An 18,252-nucleotide genomic window follows, 5' to 3' on the forward strand; every position below is an offset into this window, starting at 1 on the left:
CACCACAAAGTCCACACGGTGCAAGCTGGGATCGAAACAGGGACCCCAAGCACCGGAGGTGAACGCTCTACCACTGAGCCACCGCGGCCCCTTAAAAATTCGTTATTTTTGCAGGCGTATGATGTGCGAGGCCGTAGACCGAGCAAATGTGTGGGCTGGGGGGAAAGCCCCCATGTACTCGCACTGAAATTCGGTATGTCTCGGGATACCGGAATGTTATTACATACAATTTGATATTTGAACTGAGATTCGGTATGATTGTAGGTTTACGAGGTACGAGGTCATAGGCCGATCAAATGAGATATCAGAGGGTCTAAGGGCAAATCCCCAGACATTTCTTTTTAAATTGATTATGATTAGAGGCTTTTGTGGTGCGAGGCCCTAGTAACGGGGGTCTAGTGGCGAAGCCCCCAACTAGCCGAGGTCTATTAAGTATATAAATGTATTTGCGTAATGACTGGAAATTGCATGTATGCCTGTGGACAAAATTGCATAAGTAGCCACGAGAAATGACAATCCTTTAAGATAAAAATTTTAAAAAGCTACCAAAATGTACTCTTGAATGAGTTGTATAAAATTATGTTTGCGCAGGGGCGAATCCAGAACGGACTCTTGGAGGGGGCGGATGGATTCTTAGGGGGCGGTTGGGGATGCTAGCAGTGAAAAATTACTTAGATGATCTGAAATTGCCACAAATTACTACTAAAGTACACTGTTAATGGTGGCGCTGGGTAGGGGCAAACGACTTTTCGCCCTCCCCCTGCATCCGCCTATGTGTTTACATGAATGATATAGCTCCTTATACAACCTATGCAGAGTTAATAGTAGTGGATTACTAATTACAAAGATACGTGTTATTGCTCGAGGCTCCATATGGTATTTTGTATACACATACAGTACATTAATACATTGATTTTGATACATTAATTGCCATTTAGAACTTCATCTCTACTACAATTCTTAATTCTAACTGGAGTGGTACGGTCACAGAGAAACGTATTTTTAAAGAAAGAAAAAAATGCTCATCAAGAGCAAGAAAAGAAAGTTGCTCCTTAATTTGATTTGATCTATATTTTATGGGCTGTTCTATTAGCAATGGCCTAGCCCATCACGACTAGGAAATGGCCTCATTAAGTGACCACAATAACTCAGAAAGAATTAGAAAAGTAAGCAGCCAGAGTCTAATGAAGAAGCTTGGGCTTGAGACTAAGGTTTCATCCCAGCATTTGACTAGTGTTACAGAAAACAAAGGACAAATTTCCACCAGGACGACAGCTTTAAAAAAGATTTACTACCTTTTCGGTCAAGTATTTCTACTAGAATCTAATCTGACAATGAGATTGCTCTCACCTAACTCGACAGTTTTACTCAATCAAATTTGGAGTAATTGTGACATATTAAGGCACGAAAACCAAATATCAACAGAATGAAGGGAACGCAAGGCTGTCACACGATCAGATACCAAAAGTGTCTTAAAATCTTATTTTAAGCATAGGAATGAAAATCACTTTGTCAATAATTTCGAAAATTTTGCTGATTCGGAACACCCGAATTTTCTAACACGGAGTTTCGAATCCGAATCCAAGATCCGGTTTTTCGGATCCGGATCCAAGATCCGAAATTTCGGATCCGGATCCAAGATCCGGTTTTTCGGATCCGGATCCAAGATCCGGTTTTTCGGATCCGGATCTAAGATCCGAAATTTCGGATCCGTATCCAAGATTCGTTTTTTTGGAACCGGATCTAAGATCCGAAATTTCGGATCCGGATCCAAGATCCGAAATTTCGGATCCGAATCCAAGATCCGTTTTTTCGGATCCGGATCCAAGATCCGTTTTTTTGGATCCGGATCCAAGATCCGCTTTTTCGGATCCGGATCCAAGATCCGGATTTTCGGATCCGGATCCAAGATCCGAAATCTCGGATCCGGATCCAGTGTCCGGATATCCGGATACCGGATATCCGGTCCCAAGAGGATCCGGATATCCGGATCCAAAAATATCCGGATCTGGCCATCCCTAATCCAATGTGACCCCACTTCCGTTTTGAAAATTATACCATCAGCGTTCCACCAGCGGCAGAGACGCGACGAAATGCCAATGCATTACAAATTACTCCCCCAAAATACGTTAAATCGCCTATATGCGTAATTTGTTTACATTATTGTGAATCTAAAAAAAAAAAACTAAAAGAAGTAGCCCAGGGTGGGCGCGAACTACCAACCTTATGATTACTAAGCGCGTGTTTTTCCGATTTCACCACGGAGGTGATGAAGTAGAAGTCGCATTTAGAGGGATATATCGTTATTATTATTATTATTATTATGGTCTATTATTATTATTTGACAGTATTTTTTTTTATCCTGATGTAGTGGTCACACCAGTTATGTGTCCTGTGTCGCAATTGGAGACAGGTTTATTGTGACTGGATCAGCAGACTGCACAATTAGGAAATGGAACATGAAATCTTGTGCATGCGTCTACATATACGAGGGCCACACATCTAGAATCACTAGGATTATTTTAACTGATGATCATATACTCTCTTCTTCAGCAGACACATCAGTGAAAGTTTGGCTCTATAATACAAATATAATCCGCAAAGGAGAAAGTGCTGCTTGCGTTAGAACGTTCCAGGTACGTATTAGTCAGGGCTGTAGTCTGCTTAATCTTAGTCATTAGAGTGTACCTTCTGTTTCAAAGTATATTGCTTTCAACTTTTGTTTCGTTTATATTTATGTAATTGGGTCATGACTCCAATGATAACTTGGCGTTGGGATGTGGCGCCCCCATCGTCCAGGTTCTTCGGAACTGCAGACAGTCACTGGTCCTCCAGGTTCGGGGTTGTGTCGGGCCGATCATCCGGCATTTAAAACCTACCATTGAGCACAGTAGAAAGATAAGGCTCGTATATGGACTACTTTTTTAGATGACAACCTTGCTGTGGCCTGTTTATGATAAATGAATTAGTGGTTTTAAGACGTTCGGACCCGGAACCATGGGACGGAGGAGTAAAGTGCATTTGCACTCAGCAGGAATGGATGGAATGGTGCCGTGAATGGTTGGTGGGAGTATTGAGAAGTGATTTGTAAAAGTGTTATCAAGAAAATAGCATGATATGCTTTAAGACTATAAAACAGTAACGTATCCTTTATATTTTAATTGAATTAACTTGTGCGTTTTACATCGTTCATTAAAAATTTATTCTATGTCTTTTATGAGAATCATAAATGATCACAAAACACCGTATACCCTCTGAAAATTTTAGGACTACAGCACTGGCATTAGTATAATACTATGATGCTCCAATGCAACTGTCAATGGTAATTGGAGCAGTGTAGGAGATAGCAATACTCTTTCAAGTAGGTTCCTGAATCTATTCTATTCTCACCGACGTTCTTGAATCATTTACACATTCTAGCAACTACAGTTGGGTACGAAAAATACGATTTTTTTTCAATTATAACACATTTTGATGTTGGTCGCATCCTGAGCGAGAAAACTGTCCAAAGTCAAAAAACTCATGGTGTAAACTTTAAACCAAGTATTGTGCTTGAAGAAAACATGTCATGCAGGGCCGGATTTAGCATTTTGGCGCCCCTAGGCCCAATAATTTTTTCCGCCCCCTAGTCTGGTTAAAGTTGCTTTCCTAAAAACCTTTATTAAAAAATTACAGCCAGTTCTCCCGTGCTTGAGATCAATGTTGTAATGAAGTTGATGCATAATGTTGAAAAATAGTTTAACTTTACCAACAATTATTTGTTACAATGAACTTCAAAATCAGAATGCTTTATTAGCCTGATTTTTTTAATCAATTCAAAAATATGTTATGTTATGGCTATTTATTTTTATTTCTAGATTTTTTATTTTTTCTCTCGGCCGTGCGCCCCCTGGGAGCTTGCGCCCATAGGCCCGGGCCTATTGGGAAATCCGGCCCTGATGTCATGAGATTTTAAAGGATTCGTCATGAACTGTGAGGAATAAACTCCTGCCTTAAAAACTATAAACCTAATACCCTGATGCTGATAAACAGTTAAGCTCATTTACACGAACATACATTCACATAAAATAAAGAGATAGGGAGGTTGACAAAAAGAAAAAAAGTAAATATTATTAGAGAAATTTGAAAATAATTTAAAATGTATATTAATAGGTTGTAAATTTGATCATTTTGAGAATAGAGTTATGTCGTCAATATTCTTCGTTAAGTACATGTCCAGTTGACAATGTACTGTAAAAACCCTATATTTAATAATTTTAAAAATATCTTACTCCTCTCGATTATTAAGAAATTGCATTAACAAGTAATGCATAGTATTAACCTTTATTTCATGAACAAGACTTTTTTCTATGACACGTCTAAAAGAAACTTTCCTTCCTGTGTACCTTATTTTATATCCCAGACACATAAAGCGAGTCATGTGTTCAACAACCGATGGATCATAGTATAACAATTTTAATTCTAGTATTATGTACGTGTACGATAACCTTATAAACTGAGGAATACTGGGGAGCATTATGCAATATGGGTACCGTAATTATTCATACACTGATATTTCAAACTGGGAAAAAAATATTTCAAATATGTCATGTTTATTCATAATAGTTTAGAAATATATTCATTTAAAGATTGACTGAGAATAAAAATTCTTGACGTATGATGGGAAATTTTCGAGAACGTCATTTAAAGAACTGCCCACTGACTATTTTTCACAAAGTGAATTGTTCATAATTTAACTACAGAGGTTATTCAGTCTACATTTGGCCAATTTCGACTTGCCTAAAAATTTAGAAGAATCCATGGCGCCAGGTCCGTAAGTGTTTGATGTGTTTCCCTTGGTTCCTAACAATAGCCCGACAGCGTAATTTCCACTGTAATAGGCTTCTTGAAGAACTGGGAGGAGAATCTTGTCCCATTCCCTTTGCACAGCTTTCCAAAGTCCTTTCATAATTGAAATTTGAAATTTCTATAAAAGTTACGGAATTTTCAGAATTTCTGCTACTAGTCGGGGAGACTTCAAGCTTTCGAAAGGATAGTGCCATTCTGTAACAGCGTAGACATTTTTTTTAATGATAATTTTTCGTCGTTGCTTCTTTGCAGTATCAAACATGTTATTTCAGATACATCTCTGTCTCTCTCAGTTTTACGTCCCACGGTTATGCCGGTTAGGCTAAAGGTGACGGTGATGATGAGAGATGAGTGAAATGGTGGAATGAAGAAAGTGGGAGGAAACAGGAGAACTCCGAGAAAACCCACGAGCACAGTGTTTGTCCACCACAAAGTTCACTTGGCGGGGGCTGGGATCGAACCGGGACCCCAAGCACCAGAGGTGAACGCTCTACCACTGAGCCACCGAGCCACTTATTTCAGACACAGTTTTCTACTGCTCTTTTAACCTGTCATTTGGAGCAGACAGTAGTTGACGGAATAATGAAAACAAAAAGTTATGTGGAAAGAAAGTTTTATTAACATTTGATTCAGCAGAGAAAGAAAACGCAAATATTGTAAAATATTTTGCAATACATTATTGAATATGTACTTTTTATAATAGTGAATATGTGCTTTTTATAATAGTTGAGGTCATAATGAAAGAAAAATTGTTATAGGCCATATTTGAATGAACAGAGGAAGGAGCTTAGATATTGTAATTTCAAGTATTTCATGGTACCCCCCCCCCCCCCCCGCATTAGGAAATCCTTTCTAAACGGACCAATATATGTTCCAGTAAAATAGAATAATCGAGCCCCTGGTGTGATGACTACAGTACTTCATGTCACGGAACCCCACCCCTTTACGAAATCCCGCTACGTGCCTGCATTTGGTAAAAATACATCATTCAAGAACAAAGAAGACAAGCTTGAAAACATGTCACTTTTTTATGGTAACACAGAAACTAAAATATATTCCATCAAGTATTTCATTTTGTTACTAGGAAGTTGACAGTATACAGTGAGGCTAATGAGATTTAATAATCTGAAACTAACGTTAACTGTTAAATTTTATAATTCTAAATATCTTCCAATTATTCAGAGTTGATATTTTACATATGAATTTTTTGATTATTTATTTACGCTGTTTGTAGTAATAATACAATGCATATTGTTTCTCGTTTCTACAAAATAGAAAAAATAAATTAGACAAGAATTGTTTTGAGACATTATTATCCAGACAATGTTATATTTTATATTCTTATTGTTGAAAATAATGTTTCTTTCAACAACATATGTCATTCCGTACATTATTGGGGATCTTCTAGGGTCATTCAAGAGGTATATATGCAATTCTTCTCGTCTCCTGTGAAGATATATTGACTGACAATGAGGCAATTGAAGAAGTTACAGATCTAATCATTACTGGTTCGGCTGACACTACAGCAAAAAGTTGGGACCTGCACAGTGGACTTAATTTACAGGTTACATTATTTTTCTTACAATTGATTTTCTTGTGCACTTGTCTAATTCATAGCATGACACGTTCGTTTTCATATAATCCAGAAGATATATTCGTTCACAAAAAAATACGAAAAACAAAAGACATGCTGTTAATGAATTTCAAATAAACATATGTCCATTTATAGTAAACAATATAAACTCCACTCTTTGTACGTATAAAATATTTCCCTATTATATACAAACAGTTACTTTCTTAAGGTCTGTGTGTCTATAACAGAAAACAATAGTTTCATTCTGAAGAACAAAATATCCTGTTGAATTGTAGATCTGTGATTTTAATTATGTATCCTAAAGTAACTGAACAAGTAAATAAAGAAAATATTAATATATTCAAAGCATACTCTCTCCGACAAAATAACCACAAGAACGTGAGAAAATAATTTAGAAATTTTTCATTTTATATTAATGTAAGGAATAATCAAGAAAATATTAATCGAAATGGTTTTTAGTGGACAAAAAATAAAGAATAATTATATTTTATTTTTCAGACTTATTCGGGACATACTGGGCCTATCACGTGCATGGAAACCAACTTGATTGGCTCCACTCTTTTCACTGGAAGCATGGATAAAACAATTCGAGCTTGGGAAATTCGAACAGGGATTGTTTTGAGGGTAATTCAGTCGTACACATGGCAAGTCAGACTTCATCTTCACACAAAATCACACGCTTTTGCCATCCACGTTTCAATTGTAAAATGTTTCTAGACAGCTAAAAGTACCACCTGAAATAGCGAAGAAACTAGAAACACTAATGATGTAAGGTTTGCGAGAAACAATAATAGCAGTAGGGGCTCGTAAAATGGAGGTATGGGGTGGTTCGAAAAAGAGCTACAAATGGGGCATCTGGAGCAAAGTTATATTTTGTTAAATGGAACGATATACATAAACAACGCAGAAAAACACAACGCCGTTGGTTCCATGTGTGTACTGCACATAGGAACGAAGAGATGACAATGCAAATAGGTGTAAACAAAATAACAAGTGGCCCACTTGACCGTCAGTACCACGGCATGTATGTATGAGCTGTCAGAACAAAGACAAGATGAAGAAAGAGCATGATAACAGGGAAATAAAAATAGAGGAGACATCGTCAGCACCATTTATGTGACAGTGTTACAGCTTAATGACAATGGTATTACAGTATGTGGCAGAACCACTGTGTAATAAGCGAAAACCTGTCAAAGTGTATGTTCAAATTGGTGGCCGTCAGCTGTGATACAGGCGTCGAGGCGCCCAAGCAAAGATGGTTACATAGGATGTAGCTTCGCAGAGGAAATGTCCCTACAGGTGGCAGTAATGCGGTGTTGCATATCCTCTGGTGTTGTTGGCACATCCCGGTAGACAATGTCCTTCAGCATTCCCCACAGGAAAAAGTCTAACGGTGACAAATCTGGGGAACGAGCCGGCCATTTGACAGGCCCAGCATGTCCAACCCACCGATTGTGAAACATATTTTCCACACATTCTGTAGTCCGTCGTACACTGTGAGCTGGGCACCCGTCATGTTGGTACCACATTTCCCTCCATGTCTGAAGTGGTATGTCCTCTAATAGTACAGGCAGTTCATGTTGTAAAAACTGTATGTATCGGTCAGCATTCAGTGTCCCTTGTATGAAAAAGGGCCAATGAGATGTTTACACACCATACCACACCACACGTTCATACTCCATGAGCGCTGGTGAAGCCAATGTGGATTTGTCACAGACCAATAGTGCATGTTTCTTAGGTTGACATATCCATGATTGGTAAAAGTTGCCTTGTTGGTGAACAAGATACATGACAAATCTGGTGCGTCGTGTCGTAACATCCATGTGCAAAACTGAACACGGTCCACAAAATCATTCCCGTGCAGTTCCTGATGGAAGGAGATATGATAAGGGTGAAACTTCTATGTGTGCAGAATGCGTAATACAATTCGCTGACTCATCCCACCATCCCTGGCAATTTCACGGGAGCTAATGTGTGGATTCGCAGCAACAGCGGCGAGAACATTTGTTGTACCTGCCTCACCTGTAATTGGCTTGTTCCGCACACGTTGTCGTGGAGTTACACTTCCAGTTTCTCTTAATTTACTAAATAACTTACTGAACAGTCAAGATGGCTGTCGTCTGTCCGGATATCTCTCTACATACACACGATAGGCTTCTGAGGCATTCTGAGGCATCCCTCATAAATCAGGGTCATGTCTGCTTTTTCTATGTTCGTCAACACCATACACTTCGCTTTTACCACTACCACTGCCTGCTATAAACTAACACGATCTCGTGGCTCTGCAATCAAAACTTGCTCTGCGTCAAGACAGTTCAATCAGGCACCAGAGACGTCTTACATGCCGTGGTACTGACGGGTAAGTGGGCCACTTGTTATTTTGTTTACACCTATTCACACGGCCATCTTTTCGTTCCTATGTGCAGTACACACATGGGGCCAACGGAATTGTGTTTCTCTGCGTGTGCTCTTATATAACTTTGTTCCAGATGCCCCATTTGTCGCTCTTTTTCGAACCACCCCATTGCATAACATTTTCAGGCTGTCAATACTGCAACAAGAATTTCAAGAAGGTATTTTTTCATTGAAAGGCAATGGTTACCTAAGTTTTTGGCTCATAGTTATGACGAGATTTTTTTGCGGTATCTTCAAAGTAGAACATAAGCATAAACTCTATTAAAATTCAAGCATTGAGTGTTATTCTTCAATTGCAATGCTGTTAGAATTAGATTGAGCCTTAGAACTAAATCAATCTGTGTTGATAATGTTTTAAAATATTAAACAACACGTGTTTCTTATGCTTTTTCGTACCGGTAATTATCAGTATTTCATTTCTTTGTACTATATTTTACACATATAATTTCAGGTGATGGAAGGGCATGAAAGTAGCATTCTCTGCTTTCACATTCTTAATAAACTCATGTATTCTGGGTCATCAGACGGCACGGCACGATGCTGGGTCACGGAGTTCGGAGATTGCACTAGAATTTACAGAGGACATGACCATTCCGTTGTTGATGTCAAGTACCACAATGGAATTTGTAAGTTACATGGTAACATTGTTTATTGCATAACTGAATAATTCTTTACAGACTATATTGTTGTAATTTTACACAAAACAGTAACTTATCTATATTCATACTAAGACTAATCTATGTTCGTGCTAAACTTTAAGTTAATTGTAAGTCATAAGTTCTCCATACATTGAGAATATAGATACGTCAAGTGAAAAATCCAAATGTGTTATTATTATTATTATTATTATTATTATTATTATTATTATTATTATTATTATTATTATTATTATTATTATTATTATTATTATTATAAGGGCTGTGAATTTTTCGTGCTGTCGTTCTGGATGTATGCCTTGTTGAAAAAGTAATTAACAGTTTGAAGTAAAACATGTAAAACCAGTGACGATTGAAAAATATTTTGGACACATGCTAAAACATTTAACCTACTTTCTATACATGCACCATGAAAATTCAGGCACTTATAATAGCACGAAACCAGTTAATCTACCGTTGATACATATTGCTACCGTCACTGAAGACAGTTCCTTACTTCTTGCTCAACCTGAGTGAAACTGCGAAATATGGTTTTGGAATATAAAAACAATCATCTGTACAGGCAAGGGCTGCAAATATGTTTACACTATTTCATGCAGTCAAGAAGCTGTCAATGTCTGATTTAATACCTTGTTTCACAGCAAAACTTCTTCCTTCTGGGCGATCTTTAAAAATGTTATTTTTCTCGTACTTGAAACACTCATGACACCATTTTCCATCACATTTAATCCCAAGGTATTTAATAAACACAGTGACACCTTGGAGTGCAAACTTAATAGCCTATATTCCAGAGCCCCTGTTCGAATTCCAAAACAAGGTGTTCCCTTTAAAATAATAGAAACTGGGTTAATCCGTTCCTGGTCCCACCAATTATAATGATTTTAACGGTAAGTGCATTGGTAAAATAAACCTGAAACATATTCCTGGGACGTTCAATCAATTGCAAAAACTCACATCTCGATATCTCTTACTGTTTTCGCTCTATGAAAATCAGTGCTCAGGTGGTTCTTTCCCTCACTAGGATCTGAGCTTGGACTTAAAGAGCATCAGAACTGTCGCCAATCAACTTAGGGATCTCTGGAACTATGGATTCAATAGTAATAACAGTTGTTTTAGATTATTTTTACATGTAACCATTTCACTTTTCCAGGGGTACTAATTGGGTTTGAATAACAATATGGAATAAAATAGATATGTTATTGTAATTTATTAATTACTTTATTTTATTAATGATATTTTTCATTCAGTGATTTTATTAATATTAATCAAAGTCGGACTTTGCTGCAGTACAACAATCGCCGTATTTTATTGTACACAGTAAAAAATGGTTGTGCTAATTCAACTTAATTTTAACACAGAGCAGTGGTTCCAGCGTGACTACCACTATGCGGTGTTAGTTCAACACAGACCCCGTGGTGTTTGCGTTTAACACAGGGGTGTGTTACGTCTTTAACACAACCGGTGTTGAGCGGTGTTAAATTCGAATCTGCGTTAGTATTTTTGGTGTTGATTCGACACCATGTCAGGGTCGGTAGTGTGGAGAAAAATGTTGAGTGTTACTTGTGGCGGTGTTGCACCAACACGAAGAAAGTAACACAGTGTGTAGTGTGTTAATTATTTTGTGTTAATATTACACCGTGTCAAGTATCAATATAACAGTCCCTGTGTTACTTCAAAATCATTTTCTTATTATTTCAACACACAATCTGGTCATAATTCAAGGTCAAAGTCGTATAAGTAACACCGTTTTGTTGTTAATTCAATACTCCCTGTGTGAAAATTCAAGATCAAACCACAAGATTAACACCGTTTTTGGTGTTAGTTCGACTCCACTTCTGTGATACTACGACACCTATTTCGGTGTTGAAGTAACTCCGTGTGTGGTGTTAATGTAACCCTTTTTCTATGTTGGAAAAACCATGTGGTGTGCATGCTTACGCTTACCGAAGATTCTAATTTTAAAATAAGAATAGTAAACTACATAACACTTCATATTGAAAATCTTCATAAACATTTTTGTCGTCCTCCCCAACATTTATTGTGAAGTATTTCTTGATGGTGCGAAATACAACACCAACATCTTGTTCAAGAATGATAGGAAACTCTTACCTATATCCTTAGAAATGTTTGTCTCTTAATCGTGATTCTACTTGTTTTCCGGCATTTTTGAAGCACAGCCCCCGGTGCTGACTGATGAACTCTAGTGCAGTGTAGAAGTGACACAGTAATACGATGTTGTTTCTCGCTGTTGACATATTTTCTTCAGAAACATTATGTAAAACAATTGAAAACACTTCGCGCGGTTTGCATGTTGAAATTTTGCATATACCTGGATTTAAGTATTTTTTTCTACCGTGTTTGTCTGTAGCTTCAATTCATAAGTCTTTATAATTAGATGCCCAACATATTTGGTAATCACGCAGAAAACAACACCGAAGATTTTACACTTGTGTTAATTTAACACACAGACTGTGTGTCATTTCAACTACTGGCATTTAACACACAACTCCAAATGGAGAGTGAGTTGTTCTAACCACCAGTTATGTTATATTTTAACATAGTCGTGTTAACACATAGGCATGTCGTTAAAATAACACAACGGTTTTTTACAGTGTATGTTCAGTCAATATATTTCAACACTATGTTTGATACATTAGTTGAACGTCGTCCTTTTATGTCTACATGCTAATTCAAATTGTTCTACCACAGAGAACTGAATCCAAAACCAAGCAAACCTTCGTTTGTTCTATGTGTATGTAATTAGTAAGTGGTCTCCGAAATTTTGATATTACTCTTCCAATTCTTGGAAAAGCACTAGATAGTAGCTAAGGCAACTAATACAACATATTTAAGATTATGATTATATGTTAATTGCAGTATTCACGATCTCAAATGATTGGTGTGCGAGAGCTTTTGAAGCGAAATCAGGGAATCTACAAAGATTATACAAAGGTCATAAGGCAGGAGTGACATGCATGGCTGTGGCAGAAGAAAAACTATTCACTGGATCTACCGACAACAGTATCTGCGTTTGGGATGCTGCAAATATAGTGTACGTTTCATATAAGATTATTACACCAGATATTTTTGTAAAATGTCCACATAAGATAAAGACATTTCAAAGTAAGGGGAAGATGAGAGGGAAGATTCTTACTTCTTGAAACTGTGTTTGTGAATCATGTGATTGAAATAATTTGCATGTTAATAATTATCAGTACTTATATCAGTATCCTCTGTTTACCATTTCTTTCTTTGTTGACAACTACATTTCATGAATTTTTAAATTGAATTCCGTAAGAAGTAGATACTTTTTGTTGTGCGCCTCTACGAGCTACTTATATTTCTCCCTTTAACTTCTTTATAGATTTTCTTGGTAAGTGTACTTGAAAAACTTAAATCCTACAAAAAAATTACATACACATGTATATTTTAATTTGGATGAGTGCCTACTCACGAAACCAATTAAGATGAAAAGATGTTTGTGATGAGCAATAAAAATATATTGCAAAGTATAGTTTTAAAGAAAGGTATCGAGTTTACATTTTGAGATCTCACTGATCTCACTTCGAACACTGCATATTTGTGTCACGTTTTTGTTAAGATTACTTTATACTCATATCGTGAGTATAGCAATTTTCATATTAAGGCTGTGAAAGTTTAGTTTAAAGTCTTAAAGGGAAAGTATTTAGGAGGTTACCTAATTAAATGGTGACTATGTTCAAACAATTAAAAAATATACTCTTCATTAAAATAATAAAACCCTGTAAAAAAAATCATATCTAAGCCAAAATATGTTAGCGTAAACTTCTGCTTGATACACAAAATTGAACGTACACAAATAATTAGCAACATCTCTACAATTGTGTTTACTGATAGTCCTCATTGTTTTTCTTCTTTTCATATCTCCACACCAGTCTATATGTGTAAATTGAAAGAAAATATATCTCTTTTCTTTATCAATTTCCTTGAGGATATATAAATGATATACTATTTTAACCAGACCTTAAATATGATTTGATCATTTTTTCTACAAAAGAAAGTTATATACTATCAAATATATTTTTACAGTAAATGATCGTTCTCTAATTGTATTTATCTATATGTTTTCGTTTTAGGAAAACCAACGCTATGGTAATAATAACAGACAAGAAACCAGACGAAGAGTTTGAAAAGAAACAACAAAAGGATTTGAATGACTTAGAGGAGAAACTATCTCAATATGAGGAAATACAAGAATTGTCATAAATCTATACGAACAACTGAATATGCTATCATCAATGAAAATAAAACATTTGCAATATTCCGTTTCATTAAATTAATTACGGTACTTTTATGTTTTACTTGTATTCTAAATATCATTATTGTTTTTCTAAATCTCACACAAAAGTAAATAAATCAATTTTGAAAGAAATTTGAATAATCACTCTATTTTTACACTTATTAGTTTATTTATTTATTTATTATTTATTTATTCATTTGTAAAAGGCATGCAGGATTACAATCCTACAATAGCCTTATTAACATAATATTATAATACGATAGCATTATTCTAAAATAAAATAGACCAGAAAGTAAAATAAAATAAGCAAGCTACAGACAAAACGAGACAAGATAAAAAAAATACAAAATACAGATAAAGATACAACAAAAAAATAAATGTAAGTATAAGATCTTTCCTGCAACTTGTACATATATTAGAAATGCACTACAAATATTAATTTGAATTCATTATTTAAATTTCAATTCACAAATATTAATTTCAATTCAATATTATTCCATATAAAAGGACATACCAATAGTGTTTTAGTTAATGTTATTATCTTTTCAGTGTATACATTACGAGCAAAATCCATTTCAAAACATTAAGCCAGAGAGCTCCAAATCCATAGATACTTGTTTAATTTTTGCATGAAAGTGTGATTCAGTATCAAAAAATATATCACAATATTTCGACACAAAATTATACAGTTTTAAAGTTTTAACAATCGATGAATTTTTGTGTTGAGTAGTTCTTGAAAATGAAACACAAAAGAAACGATCGTATCTAGGCCTAAGGCCTGGTACATATAAAGAAACCTGAGAGAGTAAAGAAGGACAATCTATTCTATTGTTGAATAGTTTTTTTCAGAAAAATCAAGGACAGTACTGATCGGCGAACTCTGAGTGAAGTTAGTCTAAAGTATTCTCTTAGTATAGTATTAGATAAATAATATGGACAATATCTATTATTAACTCTGTAGTACAGAAACCTTAAAAATTTATTTTGTATATGTTCTATATCATGTATATGTTCTTTATAATATGGATTCCAAATAATAGCTGCATAATCCAATTTACTCCTAATTAAACTATTATAGAGAATTATAGGATTTTCTGGTTTCTTAAAATACTTAGTATTTCTAATTATAAATCCTAGCAACTTGTTTGCATTACTTACTAACTCCTTATAGTGAGTTGTAAACGATAATTTTGTATCAAAATAAATTCCAAGATCTTTAATTGAATTAACTTCCTCAAGTTGATAATTATCAATTGAGTAATTTACTGTAGAATTTTTCTTCCTTGTGTAAGACATAACTTTACATTTGTTTATATTTACAGTAAATGAATTTCTAGCACACCAGGCAAATATGTTATTAATGTCTGATGTAATATTATTTGGTCATTTTCATTGTTAATTGTTCTATACAATTTTAAATCATCGGCAAAAAGAAGACACTCAGAATCCTTGACTACGTCTGGCAAATCGTTAATCATAATTAAAAATAACAACGGACCAAGATTAGATCCTTGTGGGATTCCTGAAGTAGCAACGAATTCTTGAGAAACTCTAGTATTGAAAGATACAAATAAATGTCTTTTGTTTAAGTAGGAGCAGAAGAACTTCAGTAATTTTTTGAGAAACCAAAATTGTACATCTTTTTTATTAGAATCTCGTGATCTACTCTATCAAATGCTTTTGCAATATCCATATATATCACATCCACATGTCTATTTGCATCTAACTGATCGTAAATACATTTTACAAAACTTAATAAATTTGTTATTGTTGATCTTCCAGATACAAAACCATGTTGTAGCTGCGATATTCCCAATTTAATATGTTCATAAATTCTGCCATACAGAATATACTCAAAGACTTTAGCTAATAAATTTATAATAGAAACCGGTCTGTAATTCGAAATTACGGATGAATTTCCTGATTTTAAAATAGGAGTAACGGTAGATATCTTCCATCTACTTGGGAACTCACATGTTTTCAAAGCCAGATTAAAAATAAAAGTTAATTGTGGAGTTATTACGTCAGCACAACCCTTAATAATATATGGCGGAATACCATCTGGACTAGCCGATCTTTTATGCTTCAACTTTTTCTTAATAGTACTTAGAACTTCTGTACTAGTTATTGACCCAATATTCAGAATGTCAAAGTTCAAATCCTGATTTGTTTCAGAAAATTTAATTTCCTCGGCATTATATTTAAAATTAGATTTCCCAAGAACTGAGGAAAAATAGTGAGCAAAACCATTAGTAGCTTTCGCATTTGAATATGAGAGATCTTCTAAAGTATAAAATGTATGTAAGTTACGAGAAGTTTTCAAACTTTTAACATAATTCCAAAATTGCTTGATATCTTGTTTTATTCCATTTTCTAAATTACTATGATAGGCGCGAAACGCTATTTGAGTACGTCTCTTAATGTCTGACCGCAACTCTTTAAATCTCTTATCATGATATTTAGAATATTTGCGCTATCTTGCACATTTATCCTTTATTCTTATGTCTTTAATTAAGTCTTTGGTAAACTATGCCGGATATTTTGACTTTGATACATATTTGCATTTTGGAATACATTGGTCGAAACAATTATACAGAGATCTATATAAATAATCCACAGCTTTATCTACATTATTGAGCTTATATAGAAGTCTCCAATCGTAGTCTCGTATCAGCCTATAAAGTAAAAGGAAATCGGCTCTTTTATAATTGTAATATTCTTTTTTGAATTCTTCTTCTACTCTACGTTCAGTGTTTAAGGAAAACATAAGATTCAGACACGGGTAGTGAATATCCTCAATAACCAAAGGAAAGCTATGTTCTCGATTATGACCACCAAGATCTATGACACCGACGGATTTCTATCTTTGGAGTCATTTAAATGCGGCGGTCTACTCAGTTAAGATACAAAAAATATCCAGCATCTAAAGAAACGTATAGTGCAATGATTCTGATATATGAAATATGATTATGCCGAACGTTTTGTCAAAAGTTCTAGAGAACTTAAAACGTTATTTACAAACACACGTTGATGTTGAATTTGTACACATTGAACTACGTAATCTGTAATCCGATTTTTGACTTACTCTAATTTTGTTATTTCTAATCACTAGCAGCTATAGCTACAATTTTCTTATTTTTAAAAAAAGTCTCAAAGGGTCTTTTCATTTTTTTTGTTTTTTGTTTTTTGTTTTTTGTTTCTTTAAATTGTTATATAGCCGGGAACCATCCCTTGTCGAATGGTATAAAATAAGTATGAAATCGGCAAAGAATTAAAAATGTGCGAATGACAGAACTCGTTCATTTACTCTTACCCTACTCTGTACAGAAACTGTTATCAACGTTGTTATCAAAGAAATTAAAAGTGAAAGTATACTATATAATTTGGCCTGTTATTGTGCAAATTCGGTGTTAACTAGCAAAGTAGGTATGAAAAAAGGTAGATTTTCGAAAGGAAAGTTCTGGAGAGAATAAGCGAAGCCAGAAAAGGGAGAGAAATAAACAGGAGAATGGAGAAAATGAAAAAGTTGCATAACCAAAATTTCGCGTTGTCCATCAGTTCATATATGTTGCAAACAACTTAATTGGCTCGTCTAAAGATAGTTGGGGAATACTCTTTACATGAAAACTATCTTCTGGATGTATAGAGTGGCGGTGGAAAGTTCAAGCGAACAGGCATGTTAGTCTATGTCTAGCAAAGTTGAGACTATAGAACCAAGTTGGATTTGGGTACCAATAAATCTGATTGAATTGGCACAAAATACAATTCAATGGTGGACTTCTATTTCTGTACTGATGTACTTTAGTGGTTCTTAAGCCACGAGGGGGGGGGGGAAGTAGTGTAGGCCTATTCAATCTATTAGTTACATCGCAATTTCATACATTAACATTAGTTTGTCTCAACACGAATTTGAATCAAATATTCAATAAGTAAATAACATTATTTATACTATATCTGTGTATTATTATTATTATTATTATTATTATTATTATTATTATTATTATTATTATTATTATTATTATTATTATTATTATTATTGAGGGCATGTTGGTTTAGTGATACAACCTTCACATCTGGTGCGAAGGGTCCCTAGTTCGATACACGGCCACATAAGTTTGTGGTGGATAATATCTTATCCGTAGGTTTTCTCGAAATTCTAATATTTCCTCCCACATTTTTATTCCATCAATTGTTTTATAATCCTTCATTTGTATTTCTCATACGTCTTTTTAAGTAAATAATTTCCTGCCACGTAAACTATACATATTTATTATTATTATTATTATTATTATTATTATTATTATTATTATTATTATTATTATTATTATTATTATTATTATTATTATTATTATTATTAAAGCTTATAATTACACCTAAGAGAAAGTTAGTTGATTTAAGAGAGAGAAAACTGCCGAAAAGAAGAAATGAAATGAACTCTTTAAGTCCCACGATTTTGCCGG

The 18,252-nt window shown here is 34.7% G+C and overlaps 1 protein-coding gene across 1 annotated transcript; it reads left to right on the forward strand.

Moving 5' to 3' along the window:
• Window positions 1-9,314: 9,314 nt before the first annotated feature.
• LOC145679708 (uncharacterized) lies at window positions 9,315-13,777 on the forward strand. Its single transcript, XM_081750275.1, has 3 exons — window positions 9,315-9,483; window positions 12,391-12,565; window positions 13,629-13,777. Exons 1-3 carry the CDS (start codon window positions 9,363-9,365, stop codon window positions 13,756-13,758), a joined length of 426 nt encoding a protein of 141 aa, XP_081606401.1. The 5' UTR covers window positions 9,315-9,362; the 3' UTR covers window positions 13,759-13,777.
• Window positions 13,778-18,252: the final 4,475 nt, after the last annotated feature.

The sequence above is a fragment of the Thermobia domestica genome, chromosome 2 (genome assembly GCF_964235325.1).
Source record: "Thermobia domestica chromosome 2, izTheDome1.hap1.1, whole genome shotgun sequence".
NCBI classification, from domain to species: Eukaryota; Metazoa; Arthropoda; class Insecta; order Zygentoma; family Lepismatidae; genus Thermobia; species Thermobia domestica.

Bases quoted from the DNA above. Each gene is read 5' to 3' on its own strand.
- LOC145679708 (XM_081750275.1), top strand. From the start codon at position 9,363: ATGTATTCTGGGTCATCAGACGGCACGGCACGATGCTGGGTCACGGAG. The intron at 9,484-12,390 runs GTAAGTTACATG...TGTTAATTGCAG, and splicing joins CAAGTACCACAATGGAATTT to TATTCACGATCTCAAATGAT. The intron at 12,566-13,628 runs GTACGTTTCATA...TTTTCGTTTTAG, and splicing joins TGGGATGCTGCAAATATAGT to GAAAACCAACGCTATGGTAA.